This window comes from Pseudonaja textilis, chromosome 6, assembly GCF_049901715.1.
Source record: "Pseudonaja textilis isolate UNSWEBS1 chromosome 6, rPseTex1.2, whole genome shotgun sequence".
NCBI lineage: Eukaryota > Metazoa > Chordata > Lepidosauria > Squamata > Elapidae > Pseudonaja > Pseudonaja textilis.
Window position 1 is genome coordinate 32229039 of NC_141995.1, and position 22092 is coordinate 32251130.

At 34.7% G+C, this 22092-nt stretch overlaps 1 protein-coding gene across 12 annotated transcripts in view; it reads right to left on the reverse strand.

Annotated features, from left to right (window-relative positions):
- The window catches only part of LOC148125440 (uncharacterized), a 192972-nt gene that overhangs the window by 134810 nt on the left and 36070 nt on the right, over positions 1 to 22092 (reverse strand). For 5 of the 12 annotated variants that reach the window (XR_015744126.1, XR_015744121.1, XR_015744117.1 and 2 more), the window contains exon 3: positions 2128 to 2230. Coding sequence is in view for 2 of the 12 variants with exons in the window: in XM_087936168.1 (XP_087792294.1) it covers positions 2128 to 2230 (103 nt within the window). In the remaining 10 variants the exon portion in view is untranslated. Of the gene's footprint in view, positions 1 to 2127; positions 2231 to 14502; positions 14590 to 15864; positions 15923 to 19217; positions 19270 to 20921; positions 21971 to 22092 lie in introns of those variants that run through there. The other 7 variants (XR_015744119.1, XR_015744125.1, XR_015744118.1 and 4 more) reach the window with 7 other exon arrangements.

Below are 22092 nucleotides of genomic sequence, written 5' to 3' on the forward strand. Positions count from 1 at the left end.
GTAGGAGTGTCTAAGCAGCCCATTTGTTTTCTATGAAACAATACACTTGTTGCTCTTGAAAAATCTAGAAAACAAAAACTTTGAGAAAAATTTCCATATTGATTGGTAATGTGAATTATTTTACCAAAGACAAATCAGTGTGATAACCAAACTGAAAGCAAAACAAAGCAACCCACAAATAGAAATCTAGGAAATAGTCTAATATATTCAATTTATCATTGATTGCCATTAATTTGGTGAAAGCTCCTAGTGACTTCATAATAAATTGTATCTATGAGAATCTGTCCCTAATCATTTCATTCAGTTTTTCCAACAGTACATCCATTTCCACTAAAATCTTATTGCTGTTGCCTTCTTCCACCTAATGTGTCTGAAGTATCATCATTTGAACATGGTCATTTCTGTCTCAAGTGAGAATGTCAGGTTGAAAATATTCAATATTATTTTTCATATTATTGATTGTTCATGGTATTCTCAGGAGTCTTCTAGAAAAGTTTGGAAGAGTTGATGAGTTTTCTACCCTGCTTCATCTAATTCCAACTTTTATTTCCATAGAGTGCCACAGGGTATATAATCAGTGGAATGTTCTGATCTTTGTAACTATTGATACAGCTTGGCTTCTGAATATCTTACATAACGCCTCCTCTAACAAGTTCTAGTCTGTAGCATGTGGTTGACGGTTTGTTCCTTTAGCTTGATGGCTGGTCCTAAAAGTTACAGGCTGCCTACCATTTCAGTATTTTCACTGTTGATTCAAAGGCTTGTTGCTATATGGGCTGTTGTTGGTCTGTTGATCTTTTTAATGTTTAATTTTAGTCTTTTTTACTATGCTTATTAACTTATTATTAGATACAGTAATACTAGGAACTGGCATGTAACTAATAACATAGTTTTGCAATGTTTGTTTTGTTTCCTTTCTGCAATAATGGAGACCAGCTGTGTGATGAGGCCTTTCCGGAATGTGCTATTATTTCCAGATCAGCAATTTTCTTTTGACCTAAACTAAACTTTGGCCTATTCAGAGTAGGGAAAATGACTGCAAGGGAGATATTTCAACTATAGCTTTTTATATCTTTGCAGTATCTTCACTAAATATCTTTATGTTGAGTGTTTTTAAAAATGAAAACTTTAATATTGCAACATGAGCTCAAACATTGCCAAAAAAAAAATTGATCAGTCGCCAATCACTAATTGTGCTATTGACATCTGGCTCTTAAAAAAAAAAATCTAACTAACATAGTTCACCTTTAGAGAAATAACATCTATGTAACTAGTACATCTATATAACTACACATAAAGCACAAATCTTAACTACATTTCATGCAAAGGATTCCACAACTCTATACACAAATATATTGACTTTGCTTTGTTATACTATCAGCTAATTAATTTATATATAGGGTATTCAATTAGCTTAAATAAATAATCTTGACACCTATTAATAAATGCATTGTATAATAATTGCCTAGTCAACCAATATCCAGATATTCCTTCAGTTTGGAACTCTTAAACAAGATGGAAATATAGCTTAACTATTCTTGCAGATAACCTGCATTAGGATGTGGATGTGGGTTTGTTCTTCTACTGGTTTTCCTAGATCTTGGCTGTATTCTGATCATTAACAATGGAATCCTTTTACACCAGCTACAAAAGTTGGGGTTTTACAGTACTTCTATTCCTTCTGAGTGAAAAGTACCATTAATATTATTGTAGGAGTACAGTTTAAGACTTTGGACATTCAAATCTCAGATGCCTTAGGAGGTGATTATTTGATAACTACATGAAGTCACTAGGAAAACTCATCAATTTATTTAGGGTTAAATATCATCACTATGCTCAGATCTCAGCCCAAGCCTGGGCAGGAACAAGATGAATGTCCTGATGTGATTATTTAAAAATAGTGATGAACTAGTTGGAAACAAATACACAGGAACTCAATCCAACAATATGCACTTAGTGGTTGTAAAGAAACTTTCTTGGTGTTTCATCTTTGTTCTTGACAAAATATCAAAAAACACAGTTTGCTTCTATATTTCAACTTCACATATAGAAGCTCTCATCCTGTCATCTGCACACAACAATTTTGGTCACCACCATCAGTTCTAATAGAATATGATTGCCACTTACCTTTCCTGAAATCATTTTTGGGCAGATTCCAGACAGAAGAAACCCTTGATCTTCATCCAGGTAGGTCTCAGTGATATATGAAAGCCAGCCTTCTCCCTCAGCTCTATAATAAATGAGGAAATTTTCATTACATATGGATGTGTATTCAAGAAAACCAACCTGATCCTAAGGTCTACAGTAATTAGGACATTGGGTCAAGGCTGGGGGCTAAAAGGACAAAATTCAAATTTCAGATTACCTTTCCTATAACAGCTTACTATGTAATTCTGTAATTCTTCATTACAGCAATCTTCCACCTGGCTCTTCAGGCTCTGCATCTAACCACCATACCTGTCATTTTCCTGGCTACTTTTAGTCTTTGACTTTTGGTATCTCCAGAACTACCCATTGTCTAATTGCAGTCCTAGTAGACAGCTGGAAGCAGTCAGCCTCTATTCTATCACTCTCACCTATAAGATTATTCCTCCGCAGACACACACACTCACACACATGCATATATGTACATATTTCAAGGCCTTTCACCCAATAAAGTGATAAGAGTTCACTATGGTCTGGCTCTTGAAATTCTTGGTCCTATGTTGTCTCATCCATTGGCTTGGTTTCTACTCTTTTCCCTGCATCTCACCCATCGGACAGAGGTATTCAAACAAATGTAATTTTTCTACTGCCTTTTCCCTTCCTTTGAAACATTCTTCATCCAGACAGATCTTGATATTATTTCTTACATATCAGTCAAAAATGCATAAACCCCCTCTAAATTGAGATGTAGAATCAATTCTATAAAAAAAACCCAAAATCAATTTCTTTCTCTTTTTAGGGTCCTTCCCTTTTCCTCCATCCAAATAATCTTTGCACTATCCACATCCAATTCTTTTCCACACCCATTTTTTCTTCAGTCTAATCTGCCTTTGGATTATGGATTTCCTGTCTCGCTGTTCTCAGATAATCAGATTAGATAATCATATCTATTCAGCCCTTACACTGGTACACCATAGGGTTGTGTGTTGAGTCCCTTACTCTATACTCTTTATGTGCATGACTGCATTCCCATTCACACCAGTAAACTATTATTAAATTTGCAGATGATACAACAGTGATGAGTCCACCTATCGAGATGAGGTGGACCAGTTGCTTTTTTGGTGTGGAGACAATAACTTGGTCCTCAATACTGATAAGACCTAGGACCTTATAGTGCACTATATAAGGAATAAATCAGACATCCAGCCCTTGGAGACTGAGTGGAGCAATAATACCAATAAGACCTAGGAGTTTATAGTGGACTATAGAAGGAACAGATCAGACAACCAACCCATGGAGACTGAATGGAGCAAGTGGCCAGTTTTAAGTTTCTGGGTGTTATCATAAAAGAGGACCTGACCTGGGGTGCTCATATTGCAGCACTGGTCAAAAGGCCCAGCAATTTTTCATTCCATTGTTTCCTGAGAAGTCTCTATCTGAGACTTATCAGGAAACAATGGAATGAAAAACTGCTGGTGACCTTCTACCGCTGCATCATAGAGAGTATTTTAAGTTACTGTACCTGTGTATGGTTTGCCAATTGCACAGTGGCAGATATGATAGCAGTCCAGAGAGTTAACATCATTGCCCAGAGGATCATTGATTTCCCTCTGCCCTCTTTGGAAAAGCTTTATATAGTTATATTTATTTATATATATTTATAACTTTACTAAAGCATGCATCATTGCTAAGCATGTTTTCTTAGAAATTCAATGAAGCTTTTTCCATATATATTTGTGCATAATAGCCTTATTATATCTGAGCTGCAAAAGTCCAGGTAAATTAGATAGTCAAGTCTAGTTCTATTCTGTCAACTATGGTTAAAACTAAAAACTAAGCTAAATTAAAACTTTGGGTAATCTGTGTTGCATCTTTCTTGAAGCTGCTCTCCAGATGTGTTGAAATTGAAAGTTCAAACATTTCTAGGCATTTTGGGAGCATGCTCTATAAATCGCTATATATTAATAATCTATGTTTCTTTTCAGACTTGTTTATGGAAAAAAAATATTTAATTATATATTGACAGTAACCTAATGATCTAAAAATTAAATTTATCATCTCAGAGTTTCAGCAATATAACAATAATTGACTCCACAAAAATGTAGTTTTATAGCTAAAAGTGTAGTTTATTAAAAAGCATGTTAATCTGTTTGGTCCATATGGGGTTAATTTAATTCTACCATGCTACCAGCTGAGAGCAATAATGTCAAAGGCAAGGTTATATAAATCTCTTTGACCTAGAACTGGACATATGATGGGAGGTTGCTTCAATTTTCTGTTTGGATTTTTTCAGGGAAGTAAGAGAACAGCACTTCGGGGACTGTTAATTCTATCTTACCAGATGTCCCTTATTTTAAGGCGATCTCCACTTTCCAGAGAAATTTGTACATATTCCTTCATGCATCTTAGAAATGAACAGGCAGTTCCTCTACAAAAGAGATTTATTGTCATTTTATTCATTTTATCAGTATTGTTAGACAGTTTCCATTATTCCAAGCATATAGGATCCAGGTACTATTTGGATTGTGTTGACTGGGCCTGAAAAAGCTGCAGGACAACTTCTAGAAGACCATATGTTCTCAGTTCAATGTTCTCAAATTTAAAAGTTCATGAACTAAGGAAATGTGTCTTTGCGGTAAAATACATAAATGATAACAAAAGTCTCCTACTTTTATCTATTTTCCAAAACTGAAGGAAGTAAATATCAGGGTTTTTTTTTATTTTGGGGTAAAATAAAAAGATACTCTGCAATTTCCTAGTCATTAGCTATTTACTAGAATCAAGTCTCAAAAAGAAATGAAGTTAATCAGGAAATCATATCAATTGCAATAGAATGGGAAAACAAAATATATTTTCATACAATATGTACATCAGACATAATGTTATCTTGATTACAGAAATATACATGCATCTTAGAACACACATACATAAAGTAAATAAAAATATTTATTGACTAAGAAGATGAACAGAAAAAGAATAAGCCAATCCCTGCAATGATCCATTTTAAAAACACAACACAATTATGAATTAAACAATATTTTGTTTAACTTCTTGAAGAATTTCAATACTAGCTGCTTATGTTTAACTAGCCTTTAGAAAAAAATTATCAGCATCCAAATTAACACTATAATATGCAGGAAAATGTTTAAAAGTTAGCAAGGAATGTACATCTGATATACATTTTTAATTGCTAAACTGTGGGTGTGACTATTTTACCTTGGCTCTGTCTTGTATTTTTCCACAAGAAGAAATCTTGCAAAAAAGCACGTATTCAGTTCAGAACATTATAGAAGGAAAGCACTGACAGGAAGGGAGTTAATAAAAGATTAACCGCAGACAAAGAATGTGTATTCAAAGAAGACATGCTTATCTTAGTAGTTACAAAGTAGCACCTACAGAGTACGTTGCTTATGTCACGTAGACTGGTCTAAAAGATTAACATTGTATCTCTTTTTCTTCCTGTAAAATTCCTCTCTCACCTCCTCCCTTGAATTAGCACAATAAAAGAGGACAGCTAAAAGCCTTGGGGAGAGAGAGGAGCAAGAAAAGCAGAGAAGCCCGGACATTTTCCATCTGTTCCAGGGCAGCTGGGAAATCCCATCTCCCCCAGGCTCAAAGTGCTGCCTCATTTTAAAGATCATTTGTGTTTTGTGTGTTTTATCTCGCCTTGCGAGGGCTATTTTTTCACCCTTGCAGGGTTACTTTAAACTTCGTCCTTGCGAGGACTAATTCACCCTTGCGAGGTTATTCTCTGAGAGGAATTCAGCAATCAACCAGAAAGCCGGAAACAACAGACCGGTCGCTCAACGCGACATGTGGGGTCAATTTTCTTTCAAAATTATTGTCTTAAACTCCTGAGTAATTGATCTTAGTGGTTTTGAATAGGGAAATTATATCAGTTGATTAATCTTACAGAGATTACAAATCATATCAACCAGTGGTGGTATTCAAAACTTTTACTACAGGTTCTGTGGGCATGGCTTGGTGGCTGTGGCCATGTGACTGGGTGGGCATGGCTTTTTTGCAGCCCCCACCCATTTTGGGAGCTTCTTAGCCACAGAGGAGCCTCTGGGGGGGAGCATTTTTGCTTCCCTAAGGCTCCTCTGGGGCTCAGGAAGGAAAAAAAAAACAGAGCATGGGAGAGACATGCAGCACTCCTCCAAGCTCCATTTTCGGAACTTCCTAGCCTCAGAGAAGCCTCGGGGGGGGCATTTTTGCTCCCCTAAGGCTCTCTGTGGCACTGGAAGGCAAAAAATGGAGGGCCTGAGCTCCTCCCTCCATTTTTTGCCTTCCTGGGCCTCAGCAAGGGGAATCCCGGCACAGCTGATCTTATCTACAGCTGATTATCGGGAGGGGAGAAAAAAGAAATACATACCTTAGGTGAATTTCAGGCAGGCGGGCAGGGTGAGCAAGCATCAGGCAGGAGGGCGACCGGGTGGGGGTTATGGCCAGCCAGAACTTACTACTGGTTCAGCGACCTATGCCAAATCCTTGCTACCATTGTGAACTGGCTGAATACAACCACTGATATCAACCCAATTCAAACAGGTAAATGTCTGGGGTGATTGGTGTTGGAAGTAGTCAAATTTATTCTATTTGTCACTGTTTGGTAATGCACCATCAAGCTTGTGTCACTTCTTAGTGATCGTATAGCTAGATTTTCTGATGTTGCTTTGAAATCCATTAGCCAACATAAAATACATCAAATGAAAAGTATTCTTCAAGGTGACTTCCGGTTGGGCACTCTTTCGGTGTGGAGCTGAGGAGCGAATTGCCGCTCTGAAAGATTCTGATTTTCACTAGTTGGTGGCTTTTTGGAGCGTGCAGGACCCCGAAGGGTAGGCAAAAGAAAGGGGAAGATATGGAGGTCTTGGGGAGGTGCTGCGATTCCGGAGACTGGAAGAAGACCCCCCTGAAAACCAGTTGCAGAAGAGGGAGATCGTAACAACTGTGACAATTGGAACCAGAGAAGCAGCAACCCAGCTGATTAAAAGAAGTGAAAAGAGAGAAGTAGCAGGCTGAGCACTGGAAAGGCGTATTAAAAGAAGATCTTCAGAATATTGGTGTATACTATAAAGAAAGCTCCAAACTGAGTGGTGTGGTGAAGCAGCGGAGTTTTTGACAGGAGCGCTGGCTGAAACAATGGCAGCGATTTATGCTGACTAATGGAGTTGTGAAACCTGAGGAAATGAAGGGTGAGAAAACATTTACTTTGTGAGTGGAGGAGTGAACTATAGAACTTTATTGCCCATTTATTTGAGAACTGGGGAAAGAAAGAAAAAGAAGTGAAAGTGATTAAATGCTATAGGAAAATGAAAGGACAATTAAGAGTGTAAAACTTGGGAACGAACTTTTACTGCATTGAAAGATTGGAAGAAAGGATTGGGGAAAAGAAACTTTAATCTGATAAATATTAACAGACAATCGTGATCACAAAATAACAAAGACTTATTTAAGGTTTATAAGTGAAACTGTGACTGTGTAGGAATAAGAATAAAGAGCAACAAGAAAATACACAAAGTGACAGTGCAATTTGGAACAAGAACATTTTGAATTAAGACCTGATGTAAGACAATTAACAAAAAAAAAACACTGGATCTGATTTAATAGATATTGGTAAGATACAAGCCTATTTAAGTGATGTTGGTAGAAAATTAATTTGATAGAGGTAAATGTACTAGAAATTTGTATATAGAATATTGTTTAATGCTGATTGAATTGTTTGGATTAATTGTATAATTGTTGGAAAGTGATTCTATAAACATATGAAATAGATGGTCAAAGATAATTATATAGTACTATTATAGTATTATTATTCTCATTTTAGTTTTCTACTGATAAACGGTACCAATCATTTTTTTTAATTTTGTTTTTAATATTTTTTTTGAAAACAATTTTATTGTTTTTTTAACAAACAAACAAACAAAACATAAAAACATCAGCTCTCATCCGTATTTATATACAAACAGTGAGTCGGTTGGTTCATCAGTTTTGTGCATTCATTTCGTAGTCACAATTACAATTACCTTACATAATAACTCTTATTATCAATCCAAACTTATATATCCTCATATCATTATTAAAGAAAAAAAGATTTGACTATACTTTTATTCAATCATGCCTTATGAGATAACTATAATTTAAGTAATTTACTCTATAACAAATCATATAATCCTACCAATTCTATCCTAAATAAAAGAAAAAAAAGAGAGAAAACATTTTATAAATATAATATCAAATACCAAAAAAAAAAAAAAAAAAGTGAAATCAATATTATTCCTTATTGTCTAACATTCTAAATATTCTATTTTTGTATTTCATCATTCAACCATTGATAGAAAAGATCCCAAATTATATAAAATTGTTTATCTTCTTGCTCTCTAATTTCAAAAGTCAATCTACTCAGGTACCAATCAATTTTTGTTTAAAAATACTCTATAAGAAATCTAAGGGAAAAAAAATTAAAATTACCTACTTTGATTAAATATATATCCTTAAAGAAAAAGATAAATTCATATATTTAAATATATTAATGAGCTGGCTGCTTTAACTATTTACAATATTTTCGTGATTACATAAATTTGGTATTTTTCTGATTAAACATATTAGTATTTACTTACTTGTATTTATAGTAGATTAATTAAATATATATTGGATTGATATTTAACTCTCTAAACCTTAGAATACTTGATCACTTAAGAAATTGAAATAAGATCTATCTGGGACTACCTATAATAGAAAATTCTCATTTAACAATATATGTATAAATACGTGTATGGTATTTAAAGGAGAAGACAATATAACTCTATTAGGATAGTTGATGGTAGATTGGAGAGAGCTTGTACAAATAGTTAAAATGGCAACAATAACTACAAATGTAAAACCAGGGAAGAAATCTACAACAGCGACATCTTCACCTCTGGGACAGAAATCGTTTGATGCAATGTTATTGGTGGAAAAGACAAGTTCCACCCAAAGTTTGCAGTCAGTACAGTCAATGCTTGCCATGATGCGGGAAATGATGGTAAAAAACAAAAGAAGACCCAGCCAATCAAATGAGTCGCAGGAGGCAGAGAATAGATGGGAGAGGGGCCTGTCAGAGGTGGTATTTGCCAGTTCTCCGAACTACTCAAATTTTCCACTACCCGTTCTCCTGAACTGGTCATAACCTGCTGAATACCACCTCTGGTATTGATATTATAAATATGTTTACTTTTTTTGATAAGAGCAGAATAAAGATGGCAAATGAAGATGATCTCTGAGTCACGGCTTTACTGACTCAGTTTCCTTAGTTTCCTCTTCATTTCAGAGATGTATTTTAGCTCTAGGCATGAGTTTCTCTGAATGTATGTGCATCAAATGGGGTCTTGTGCAGACAAAAATCAGCAAGTTTATGTTTCCACAACAACCTACCACTTTATGTAGTTATTGGCTTAATCGCTTAAATAGCTCCTGGAGACTCATATGCCATGATGATTGCATTTGGTAAAGAAAACCAAGTGCCAATAGACCGTTATGCTCAGTGCCAAGATATGTAAAATTTGTGGTCTCTGTGTTGCAATTTTGTATTATTCAATTGACAATAAAAGATGGCAAAATTAAAAACTATTTTTTTAAAAGGATGAACTCACCAAAATAAAATGGCTTAATCAAATAACACAAACATAACTTGATTGACACGATAGGTAAACCTTTGTCATAAACTGCAATCTGCACATAGCAACCCATAGCCTTTAGCTATTTTTAATTTTTAAAAAGCCAAGAATAATGTTCTGGCACTGATCATGTATGAACTGAACCTTCAGCTCTGAAATCTGCTGTAACTGCTTCCCAATTGCCCCTGGTGATTCAAGCAATGGGTTGGAGTTATATCACAGGCTTTTTTTTTTTTACAAGAAAAAAATGTGCTAGTATAAACAACTGCAAAACCTGAACATGAATGAAAGTCTTTAGGGGATTATAGCATATGCCTTCTGATTTAGTTTCTTTTTATTCATCTGGCTAAGGAATAGGCCCAGGTCTTTTCAAACTGTTCCATTCATTGGGACAAATGTAGCACCTAAAATTAATATAATTTAACGATGTCTGAAATATTCAGTATTGCCCTCTGTTAATCCAAAACCATACTTGAATTAAATTATAGAGCAATGCCATTTAACAGTGCTATTAATGCAAGAAATTGGTCAGTCAATTTTAAGAATTGTAACTTAATGAATGCTGACTGAGGTCATTCTCCGCTATTAAATATCTTGAGTACCTTTTGTTTACAGTTATATGAGGTAGTATTCATTGTAAAAAGAAAGATAAAAATGATACAATAATAATGCTAGTAAATTGTTGCTTCTAAAAGAAAAGGGAATAAATGTAAATGTCTTTTATTCATGTCTTCTTGGAAGGCTTGTGAGAAGAGAGAATATTGAATAGTATAAACAACTGGAAAGCCTGAACATGAATGAATCCTAAATGGCCTGTATCTCAGGAATCCTCAAAGATATAGTCTTACTCTTTGAGTCATATTGGTTTCAACAGCTGTTCTGCTGGAATTGGTCATGTTGACCAATCAGATTTGGATAAATGCTGATCATTTTGTTCATTAACTTTGAAGTATATTTTAATTTTAAAAAAAGTAATAATCCATGATAAATAATGCTACCACATTTTTGTTTCATTGGTTGCCATTGGTTGTGAGGCTTTATGATTTTGAAAGTATCTTGAGCACAGCATGAGACAGGAATTTGTATAAAGATATAATTAGTAGGTGATATAAGTAGGAAAAAGGAAAGTTCCACATTTATTGAATTGATATCAATTTAGTACTGGGCAATTTATTTTTATAAATCAAATTTACCTACTGAGAAATATGTCAGAATTGTTTGATTTGGTCAATCAGCAGCAAATTTTATTCAGCAGCAAATTTTACATGAATAAGCATATGACTCTTGAATTAGAGTGTGACTTTTTTGTAACTATGATATAATTAAAGATTTACAGTAACAAACATGAAGCCATCAATACTATTTTCAGTGCTTCCAGTACCCTACTCCATCCCTAATTTAACTCAACATTATCAAAATTTTATCTTCTGGTTCAGTTCACACTTGAAAAGAAATCCAGACTCTGCAAGTAACTTTTTTTTCCCTTACTGTAAGCATTTGCTAATATTTGCTCTGCTAATGATTTGAATTCTTCTTTTGATAAATGGTAATGAAAAGATTCATGCCTCTATACAGAAGATCCCAGCATCATATTGATCACAACTAACACAATAGCACTTTGATGTCATGTCTGAACAATAATGTGGAACAAACACTTAAGATGACTCTGTACTAACTTCTACAGGTTCTACTAACTTCTACCGAGAATTCCAAAGCATAGAGATGTTATAAACCTCAATGCTATCAAATTAGAATAACTACATGGGTTTGGGAGGGAGTTTGAACACCATATTAAATCTAAGAAAATATCATCATAACATTTTTCTAGTCCAGATATTGGCAAATCCAAAATTATCCACCCAAAATAGCAATGTATCCCATTTTAATCCTGGTCAAATAAACTAGCTTTGTGTTCCTTCCTTTTATGCAAAACAATCTTTCTTATTAACACATTAAGATAGTTATTGATCCTGATAATAAATTTCTTTAATACTTTAAACAGCTGCCTGCATAAGTTCATCAAAATAAAATTACAATTAATATCTGGGTTTGTCATTTTTATTTGTTCTTAATTTTTAAAGCCTCATCTAATTTTTTTATTTATAGCTGATGCCAAATTATAGTTCTCAGTACAATTTCTCAAAGATATGTCTGAAGTCTTAATATTAGAAAATCAATGTTCTAATGTTTTTGAGCCATTAATATTTATATAGCCAAAATAATACCTTGCTTTTCAGTGTTTATTTTCAGTTCTTAAGGATTATGAAGATACACCCTCATTTTCTTTTATTATAGATTGAAGGCTCTCACCTAGTATTTGCAATATTGTCACTTTGAAAACATAAAATGTCTTATCTCTTTGAAACAGTTAATAAATTTATAAAGAGGGCAGCAAGGAAAGTGTGAACTTAGTGTTGTTTAAAAAGGCTCCATTTGTGACTGGAGCAATGATAGTGGATTTTCTCATCTCCTGATTCTCCACCCTCCAGAAGAGCTGTGCCCTACATGGAGCAATCATAAACAGAACAGCATTGGTGATGTCACATCCTGTCTTTGCCAAGAGAGGGTGAAAGGAGCCTCTTGTTGGCTTTCTCTTTGGGGGTCTATACTTAGCTCTGCCTTTTGCAATCTGTCTTCAGTCTGCCATATTTTCTGGAAATCTTTTGGCAACATATTTTGGACATAATTGCCATTTCCTAGTTCTTATTGCTGGAAAGAGTTCTATGCCTAAAGTGGATAGAACTCATGTTTTCCTGGTTTCTAGCCCAATGCCTTTAACTATTATACAAAAGTGGCTTTAATAGCTTTTTAAATTGAGTTCTAAATGAAAATAATGTTTTTGAAATAGTGCTTAAAATGTAAACCAATGTTTTAGAATGGCATTTCAAAACTGTTGCTCTCGATGTAACCTTGTTTATGAGTAGAACATAATCTATAGTCTTAGATTCCTGAAAACTAGAATATTGACAATAATTCAAATAAAAATAATTATTATGGTAATTATGGTTCAAAAACTGTAATTGGCTAAAAATGTGCTATTCCATCAAGTCCAATTGTCTACTTTTATAATTTTTATTTTCATTTTATTTTTTATTTTATTATATAGAAATGCTAAAGTCATGATGAAAATTGAAGGTAGGAATCTGTCAAGCTTTTCTAACCTTATTTCTTATTTTAAGATCTTTCCAAATACATTTTTTCTGCCAGATCAGCAAATCACTTATCTCTAAACATAACAAAGTAGCCTTTAAGATGTTTGATACCAATAATTATGAGCAGTGTATATTAATAACAGAATATATTTAGATTCGTGTACATCTGTTCAAAAGGGTATCACAGCTGATTCACATGATGGATTTTCTTCCCTTTAAAGGCATGAAAAAAATATCCATGTATTATAATATCACAGGTCAATGTGTTATATTGCTTCACTTATATTTTTTCAAACACTCTAATTAGTAACAGTGCATAAAATTATGCACTATTTATTGCAAAATAGACAGTCCACAGAGATATGCTAACTTTAACTTCTGCCATGTGAGAATCAAGAGACACAAGCTTCATTACTCGGTATCTGACCATGAGTTTTTAGTAAGGTTAATAGACTGCTTTTTAAAATTGTGCTAGTCCATTAGCAGAGCAGTCTATACCTTTGGAAATGGGAGTGGTATACATTTCTTCCTGATCAACTTCCATGAAATCAAAACCATCTGTTAAACACTGTGAGAAGGAATCTAAGTGCACAAATAATTTTTACCTCATCATAAATTTACTATCAATGATTTACAGATTTATAGATATCTAAATAATTTACTTCAACTACAAATGTTTGTCCATTCTTTCGCTACAAAAAGTTAAATCACCAAAAAAGGAAGATTATTTCTAGAGATTGTTTTTGAATCCATCAGAACATATTTTGGAGATGTTGTTTTGCAAAAGGAACAAGTTCCAACTTTATTTGCTGCTTCCATCCAACCGGAGGTTATGTTTATTTAAAAAGCTAACATTTATATGGCTTATACATTCACAACAGTTCAGTGCCAAAAACCACAGGCCTAAAATGACTCTTTTCATTGCTCCTTCAGTTTTTGACCTATAGCTGTTTTTACAGGAACTGGATCTTTTTGAGAAATTGCTTCTGGTAGACTTAAGAGTAATAGCACCCTGTACAATAATTTACAAAGAGCAGTTTGAGAGAGGGGAAGTGCACTTTAGCCCTCAAGTTCTGAATTTTCCAGATGCTAAGAAGAAACATTACAAGAAAAGAAAGAAGATATAACAAAGGTACCAAAATTATTAGGTCCAAATCTAATACCCAAAGGTAGAATTCAAATACTCAACCCATGAGATCAATATTGTTTCTGTTGAAAACAGAGAAAGTGCATTAAGTATTATCATTATTACTATGTTTAACAACTAAAGTTGTTGGGTGGATTACTAAGTTATTTAAAATACTCAGTTTGATTGCAAAAACATCAAATGTATTAATAACTAATCCAGGAAAGACACCAGAATAAAAATTAATAAAAGGAAGTAATGTACTATAATATAATATGGGCATATTAAAATAAATGTATAGGAAAAAAGGAATAGCTTTGTCAAAAATATATTAATTTGGAAATCAATATAGATGAGTTTCACATAGTCATCCAGGGAAGATAACTACTTAACTAAATTTGCTTAGTGAGGCCAGTCAGTTTACCTGTTGAATAGGTGCAGTCGTATAATCCAAATCGAAGAGTATGACACAGTCTTCGATCAGGTGCAGAATCTTTACTACATGTCCTCTCTCCATGAATATGGAAAAAGAAATAGTTTTTTAAAACAAAAGGCAGAACACAAACAGGAACAGGAGCAGAAGCTAAAACTCTTAAAAGTGCTGGTTTATTCTGCCACCACTTCAAATTAGAACATGAAATGTACAGGTAAAGGGAAATTTGGGAAGTAGGAAATAGGAAGAACAACTGTTTCAAGAATATTGTATCATGAGAGAAATAGGTAGCCTTTCGAGGCAGAATATATATCCATATTGCTTCCTTTTTTCTGTGAGGTATAAAGTTCATTATTTTTATTTCTCCATACAAAACAATAAATTCTGTCTCATTTCAGCTTTTCTATATCTTTAGGCTAAATATGGGGAAATTATTTGTAGTCATAATTTTGTTGTGATCTGTAATAAGCTGAAAGCTCCACATTATTTATTTTGTGATTTTTGTCAGGAAAATTTGTAAGAGACCACCACCATTTGGTGGTCTGCTTAGAGCATTACATTTTGTTTTGAATTACCTTTTAAAATATTTCAATATATCTAAAGTTAAAGGGGAGTTTGCCATTTATTTTTACAATAAAGTTTTGTTTTGTTCAACTCCTCTGAGACTGATTTATCTCCTATGGAAGGGAAGGAAGGATCAAACTTCTGCATGTACCTATGCTACATGGCAGAAATTTGTGCCAGAAAGGTTGTTAGAGCCCTATTTATCTCAAATATCAGGATTGAGGGAGGACACCAATTCAGCTCCTCTTGAAAAATAGCTGGAAGAAGCAAAAACTACCAAGGTGCTACTCCAAACAAGAACATGGACAGAGTGTAAAGCTCCAGAGGGCTTCTGAGATCCTGAAACCTCCAGCCTATAAATTCCACAGATTCGGACATTTACTATATTCTATTTCATATTGTAAACAAAAGGTTGACATTAAAGTTGAAATGAAAAGGGATGTTTTCCCATAACACTACAATAAAGTTTGCACACACATTTAAAATATGACAAACTTTTACTGTCATTCTATTAACAAATAGTATCTTTTCTTCATCTTCCTCTCCTTGGCTATATTCAGAGTGCAATGGTTTTGGCACATCCAGGAAATGAGGTCAGGTGATTCTTTGTGACTTGCCAAACTACTTTTTTTTTTTTTTTTTTTGCAATATTTTCATCCATTTTTCCAGCATTTGGAAAAATTACTCTTCTGTCTAAAGTTTCTTCTCATACTGTTATTTTTCTCAGAAAGGTTAAGAGAAAGTTTTTGACATTCTTAATATAACACAGAGTATTAAACTTATAATCACCCTGTCAGCACATCAAGTCAGGGTGTTAATGACCATCTTTCAGCCACTCAAGACTTTCCTGCCAATAAAATAAAAGCAGAATGAAACCAACCAGCAAATATTTATACACATTGACATTCTCCCATTTGTAGTTTTTCTTGCTTAAACTTCTTTTCTCCAAGTTGAAAGTGACAAACAACATGGCATGGAAGGTCTTTTCTTTCTGTGGCTTATATCTATAAATTATTGACAATTACTGTAAAATACATGTAATGTTGTTAAATATACCACAGATTATAGGCAAAAATGAGGTAAAAGAAGCAAAACTATATTTAGATATGCAGCACAAAATGTAGTTTTCAGTAGGAATTTTGCAATATGGAATCCAATTGCAACCTTCAAGTGCCTTTCCAGACAAAAATTAAATTGGTAAAAAAAATTGGAGAGAATGGAGAATAAGGAATAAATTATTTATTTTGGGAAAATTTGCTATGTAATTTTTTTATGATAGTGCAAAGACAACTTCAGAGGTGAAGAGCTGATGGAGATATAACGTTTTTAGACTGAACATTAAATTTAGTGCTAAAGATTTAACTTTTTTATTAGCATGGAAGTTCAGAAGAAATCTTAAAGAGCTTAGCTTTCATATTAAACCAACCATATCTATCAGTCTGTCTGTCTGTCTGTCTGTCTGTCTGTCTGTCTGTCTATCTATCTATCTATCTAAAATGTCCAGATAGTAAATGGTTTATGATCATAGAATGTTTTCAGCAGATCAGGTCAAGGAGAGAATTCACTACAAGATAAGAGTTAGGCCCATATGGAATGCTGGACAGCTCCATGTGAAGTGTACTTCTGTAGACCTAAAACATCTGTCAATAGCACATAATTCAGTTTAGTCTACTTAACTAGACCTTCCTCTGCCAACACAACCACAGACTCTAACAGCATTAGGGAGAAACTGTGTGTTTGCTGATTTTACTTTTCAGTTTGGAGTTTGGGGATTCCAAGGATAGTGAAGGATAATGCTTCTCTCCCATCACTGTTTTCCTAAAAGTAATATTGGGGTGCATATGTCCCCAAGATAAATAACTCTTTTATATATCACATGATGCCTTATAAACCATCTAATTAGCAGCTAGCATTACATCTTTCTATAATTAACTATGTGGGCAGATTATGAACTTTTAATTGTGTATAAATTTTTGTTTGTTTTTCTAAATTCATTTTAAGCAGCTTGATTGGATGGGTCCTGCACACAGCATTTTGAGAAAAGGAGAAAAATCTTCCTGATTTCTCCATACTACGTATGATTCTATGCAACTTGGTAATGAAATTTAATTTAACGAGTTAAGGAAATGATGGCAGCATGTGTTTGTGTTTGATGATATAACTCTGAAAGAGTTTTGCACAGGGTTTTCTTTTTTTTTTGGAAGGTTTTTTTGGATGTTGAGATTGGCTTGTGCAACAGGAGTATGTTGAAATGAAGGTGAGTGGAATGATAAATTTGATGACAGGCTGGAGAACTGTTGGAGAGAGGGAGAAGTAGAGAAGCAGACAAGCAGAGAGTTTGAAGAGTGGGAAGATTGAAAATGAGATGGAGAAGGAAGAGGTGGATTATTTATGACTGTATTCTGTTCCTCCGCCGCCCCCCCCCTCCAAGTCCCCTGAGCCTCAACTGAATCTCAATAGATTATCTTCTTTATGCTGTAATCTGCTGGAGCTATACTCCAGTCCAAAAGTCCAAAAGTTGGCAGCTGCAGCTTTGGGAGATCACATGGATTGCTTGATGAAGGCGGAGCTGATAAAGGACAAGCTTCCTGGCCTTAGTCAACAATCAGACCTACTCACATGAACTCTAGGCTTGTGGAATATGGCAGGCTGCTCCCTGGATTTTCGGATGACTGGTTGGCATGTGGAGGTTTTAACTTTTACTGGTGTTTGAGTGCTTAGGAGTTTAGGAGATATTATAGGACTGCACCATTACAATAGGATTTATTACAGCTAGCATGCCTTTAGGCTGTTCCACTACTTTCATTTAAAATCTTTGGATTGTTTTACAACCTGGCCTTGGAAGGTTATTCAGGAAGCCCTGGCATTGTGTTGGGGAAGAAAGTTGGGCAAGAGTGAGGTGAGTGTGTTTGTTTCTCTTCTCTCAGTGAGAGCTATAGAGGGAAAAGAAGTGTTCCCTGCCTGGTTGGTGAGAGGACTGAGCAGGACGCTGTTTATGAAGTGAGTGCATGTAGAGTTAGTGTGCTAGGGGATAAGGGAGTATTGGACTGTGATGCTTCTGCTGCAGTGAAGAAAGGAGTGGTAGTACCTTGAAGGCACTGAGAGCAAGTGCTATAATATTATGTTCACCTTATCCCAGACTGTTTGCTAGTTGGAGGAGGCTCTCCTTTTAGATCAATAAAAGAGACTTGAAGTTGGGGGATGGAATGGTTGTCAGGTAAGGCAAAATAGGGCAGTTTATTTCAGTAATGTTGAGAAATATGGGAAGCAAGGGGGAAGTGGCTCACATGGAATTCAGCCTCAGTGTTTCATACCAGTCTTGTGTTCTGCTCCCTTGCACTCACCTCATTTAAATGGTTAGCAGAACTGGGTTATAAGCTGCTGCTTTTAAGTGGCATATTAGCCTATAATAAGACTGCCCTTGTTGCTGATTTAATTCTTGCAGAGAATGTCAATTACTGAGACATGGCCCAGAGAGAAGTGTTTCTCTCTCAGAAATGTGCTCAGAGGGTTATTGAGTATGGCACCAGCCTAAACTACAGGGCCAGGGAGGTGATGTGTTTATTGTCAATAGAAAATGTCTGGCAGCCTCCAGGGGCATGGCCACAAAGGCCCAGTTGTGAGACTCATTTTTCTGAATTGGGCTCAAGGGAACAGGTGGAACTGTTGCTGTTTTACAGACTCCCTGCTGCATGACAACTTCCCTACCTGGGCTCCTGGACCTCACCTTATGGTTGGTGGTGGAATTCTCAAGACTTATGGTTCTTGTGGACTTCAATGTGCCATGGGATCAGATCAATGGCAGTGGGATCAGAGGTAACTCCGGATTTCATGGAAAGCATGACTCCAATAGGTCATCCATGGCCTGATTAGGAATGGTGATCACACATCCAATTTGATGTTCTGGTCAGAACAGGTCCTGACTTACTGGCAATTGATGGACCTATCTTTACTCTCCCTATCATGGTCAGATCACAGTTTAGTGATTTCTCTAGTGCTATACAGGGAGAAAGGTGGTCTGAAATGTGAATGTAATTTTCAGTTATATTCATCAAATTTGGAATTACTAATATTTGATTAAGAAATTTAAACATTGATAAACCTATCTAGGTAAAAGATGCTTATGTAATCAAAGATAGTACCTTGGGACATTCTTGTCAAATTTAGAGTGTCCTTCCACAGAATTATTGTATCCTATGAAGAAGAAAAGTATCGAAATATATGCACATAGACACTTTTCTGGATTTAAGATACTTCTGAAACTTTACAACAAAAGAGATACAACAAAAAACTAAATAAAATAAATAATCAATGCATAAAATGAAGAGAAACACAAAAAGATAATACAGCAGAGATAAGCTGTGAGGCAAATGAATATGGGCTGGAACATCTAGTTTTTGTTAGCTCCAGATCCCATCACGCTTTAGCAAATATGACCAATCAGAAAGGAAAGGTAATAGATGAAATTTAGCAACAACTGAAGAGACACATTCCTCAGTTGCAATAGTATTTGGTACCATCTTACCCTGACAAATTATTTAAAAAATGAAGAGGACTTCCAAAATAATTTAACGTACCCTCATTTCTTAAAAAATAAAGTCCTGTTCAAGGTTAAAATTAATCAGCAATGGTGGTAATCAAAATATTATGAGGTATGAGAATGTCAGACAGTCCAATCCCTTTAGTGTCAATTATTTATTGACTACTAGAAGGCATTAAGTATATTTATTAAGAAATAAATTTAGTTCAACCAATATATATACTTCTGCTTAAACCATAGGGAAGGATTGTGCCATATTTTTTTTACCGTACCATATACTTCTGCATACTCTGTGACCCATTAAAATATCCCAGTAGTTTCCTTTTCTTCTTCTATGGTTCAGTATTAACTATAACTTATTAGTAATCAGTTAGTTGAATTTACTATTTACAAAGAATATAAGCTTATTCTTTTTAAACTGGTATCAGATTTTTGGGTTTCATTGAGAAAGCTCTAATACAAAGCAAATATAGATTACCATTTTCCGGCATTTTTCTCATGTAAAGTTTTAATGCAAGCCAGTTATGAGGCATTAAGCAGCCAACAATAATTCCCAGTAACTCTTTCCATTTGCCATGTGTCATATAATCCAGAATAATATTTCTACATCCACTACAAATGTTTGCTTCCAGCAGTATCTTTATTCAGTTATGTGTGAATAATTTACACTGCATGCAATGAACTTACTTTTGAGAAGACATCCAAAGTTTTCAGTGCAACATGGAATCCTAGACCTTATGTTATATGTCTTTGCTTTAAAGTCAGTTTAGCAGCAGTATAAATTTAGTCCACAAACCCTCTGTGTAAACACTTTGTGGCTTTATTCAACACATTCAGAAGCTAATTGGACATGCCTTAAACAAAATACTGTGGTTGGTTAACTGATTAACTTAATACTTTGCTTATAAAAATGCTTCTTTAACATCTTAAAAATGAAATGTATTTGATTGGTGTGTGAAAGGAAGTGTTCTGCTATTAATATTAAAAAATAGGAAAATGGTTCCACATACAAGGCTGTGTTAAGAATTCTGTTTATATCTTAATAGACTTTTAATCATTTCAGTTATATAATTCATCCATTATTATTTTAAAATAAAAATAACTTCACCTTTTGAGGGCTTCTACAGATTCAAATTCAATTTTGTTCGAAATCCAACAAAATGTTAATAAGAAATCAGTCCTCTAAAAGTCAGCTATTGTATCATATGACTTTTTTTCTGTGACTGAAATACTGATTGACAAATACATTCCTCTTAAGCCATATAGGTACTTAACATCAACAACTCCAGTAGTTTCCAGTACTCACCAATATTATCACTTTAACTACAATGCAGAATGCAGCTGAATCCTTGAGAGATAATACACTGTAGTTTTGTTATTCAATGGGACAGGTAAAAAAAGAAACTGAAGTGTTTTTGCTACATATACTCAAGTATTAGAAACAGATTCTTCTTTAAGAAATGCTGGAGGGGGGGAGCGGCTGGTAGAAATCCCAGCTTTAGCTGTGAAATAGCTGTGACAATTCTTGAGTCACTAGCTGTTTTTAACAGATATTATTTTGACTTCACAAAATGATAATTTAAAGGATGAGAAATCTGTTTATATGCTAGAAGTTAAATTCATCCTTATTAGTTCTGAGGGACTTTCATTTAGCCTTGCCTTATAGCTCATCTGAAGATTTCCAAATCCCTTCTCTGAGCAGCTGTGATTCATACTTGAATTTCAGCCTAGATCTAACTACAGGCCCCAAGTTCCCCAAGGAAGTCTTGCATAAGCATTGTTCTCAATTAGTAGTGCAGAGATTTGAGAGAACGCAAGAGGTCTTTGCTTTTGTTGGCACTGGGACATTAAAAATAAGTGGCCAAGTCTCTTTCAGATGTCTGTGTGTAAATTTAAATCCCTCTTAATGGTAATGGGAGCTGCATATGTGTTCTGAGGAAAGAGTCTATATCCCCTAAGCAAGCAAAGTGGGCAAAGCCAAGAAAAATCAAAGTTTGTTGCATTTAGAACTGGCTAAAGTAATAGTTTTTCAGGAATGGTTTTATGGGTTAAGCAAATCTGTCCAGCTGTGATGGGATTTCATGTCCCAGTAGGATGTATGTTTTATTTACTAACTTTTAAACTTTTATATCTTTGAGAAGGATGGAAAAAAGACGTTTCCAAAAATACTTGCATGGAAAGGAAACAGCTGTTTGCAGAGATGAGCTGTTATGGTCAATGAAAGTTCTGAGTGGGAGGATGCATTTGGGTGGTGCTCACAAGTTCTTCAGCTTGGCAGAAATTATGGGCACCCATGAATTATGTCATTCCAGAGCTTTTTTGCAGGCAGTAAAGTCCTGTCTCTCTTGATCAGGAAAGTTATTGGAAAACAACAGTTGGATATTTTTAATATCAGAACATGTTTTAATAGTATTTCTCCATAAAGAGCAATCTGGCAATGGAATCAAGAATCATTCAGTATGTAAAACTGCAAATCA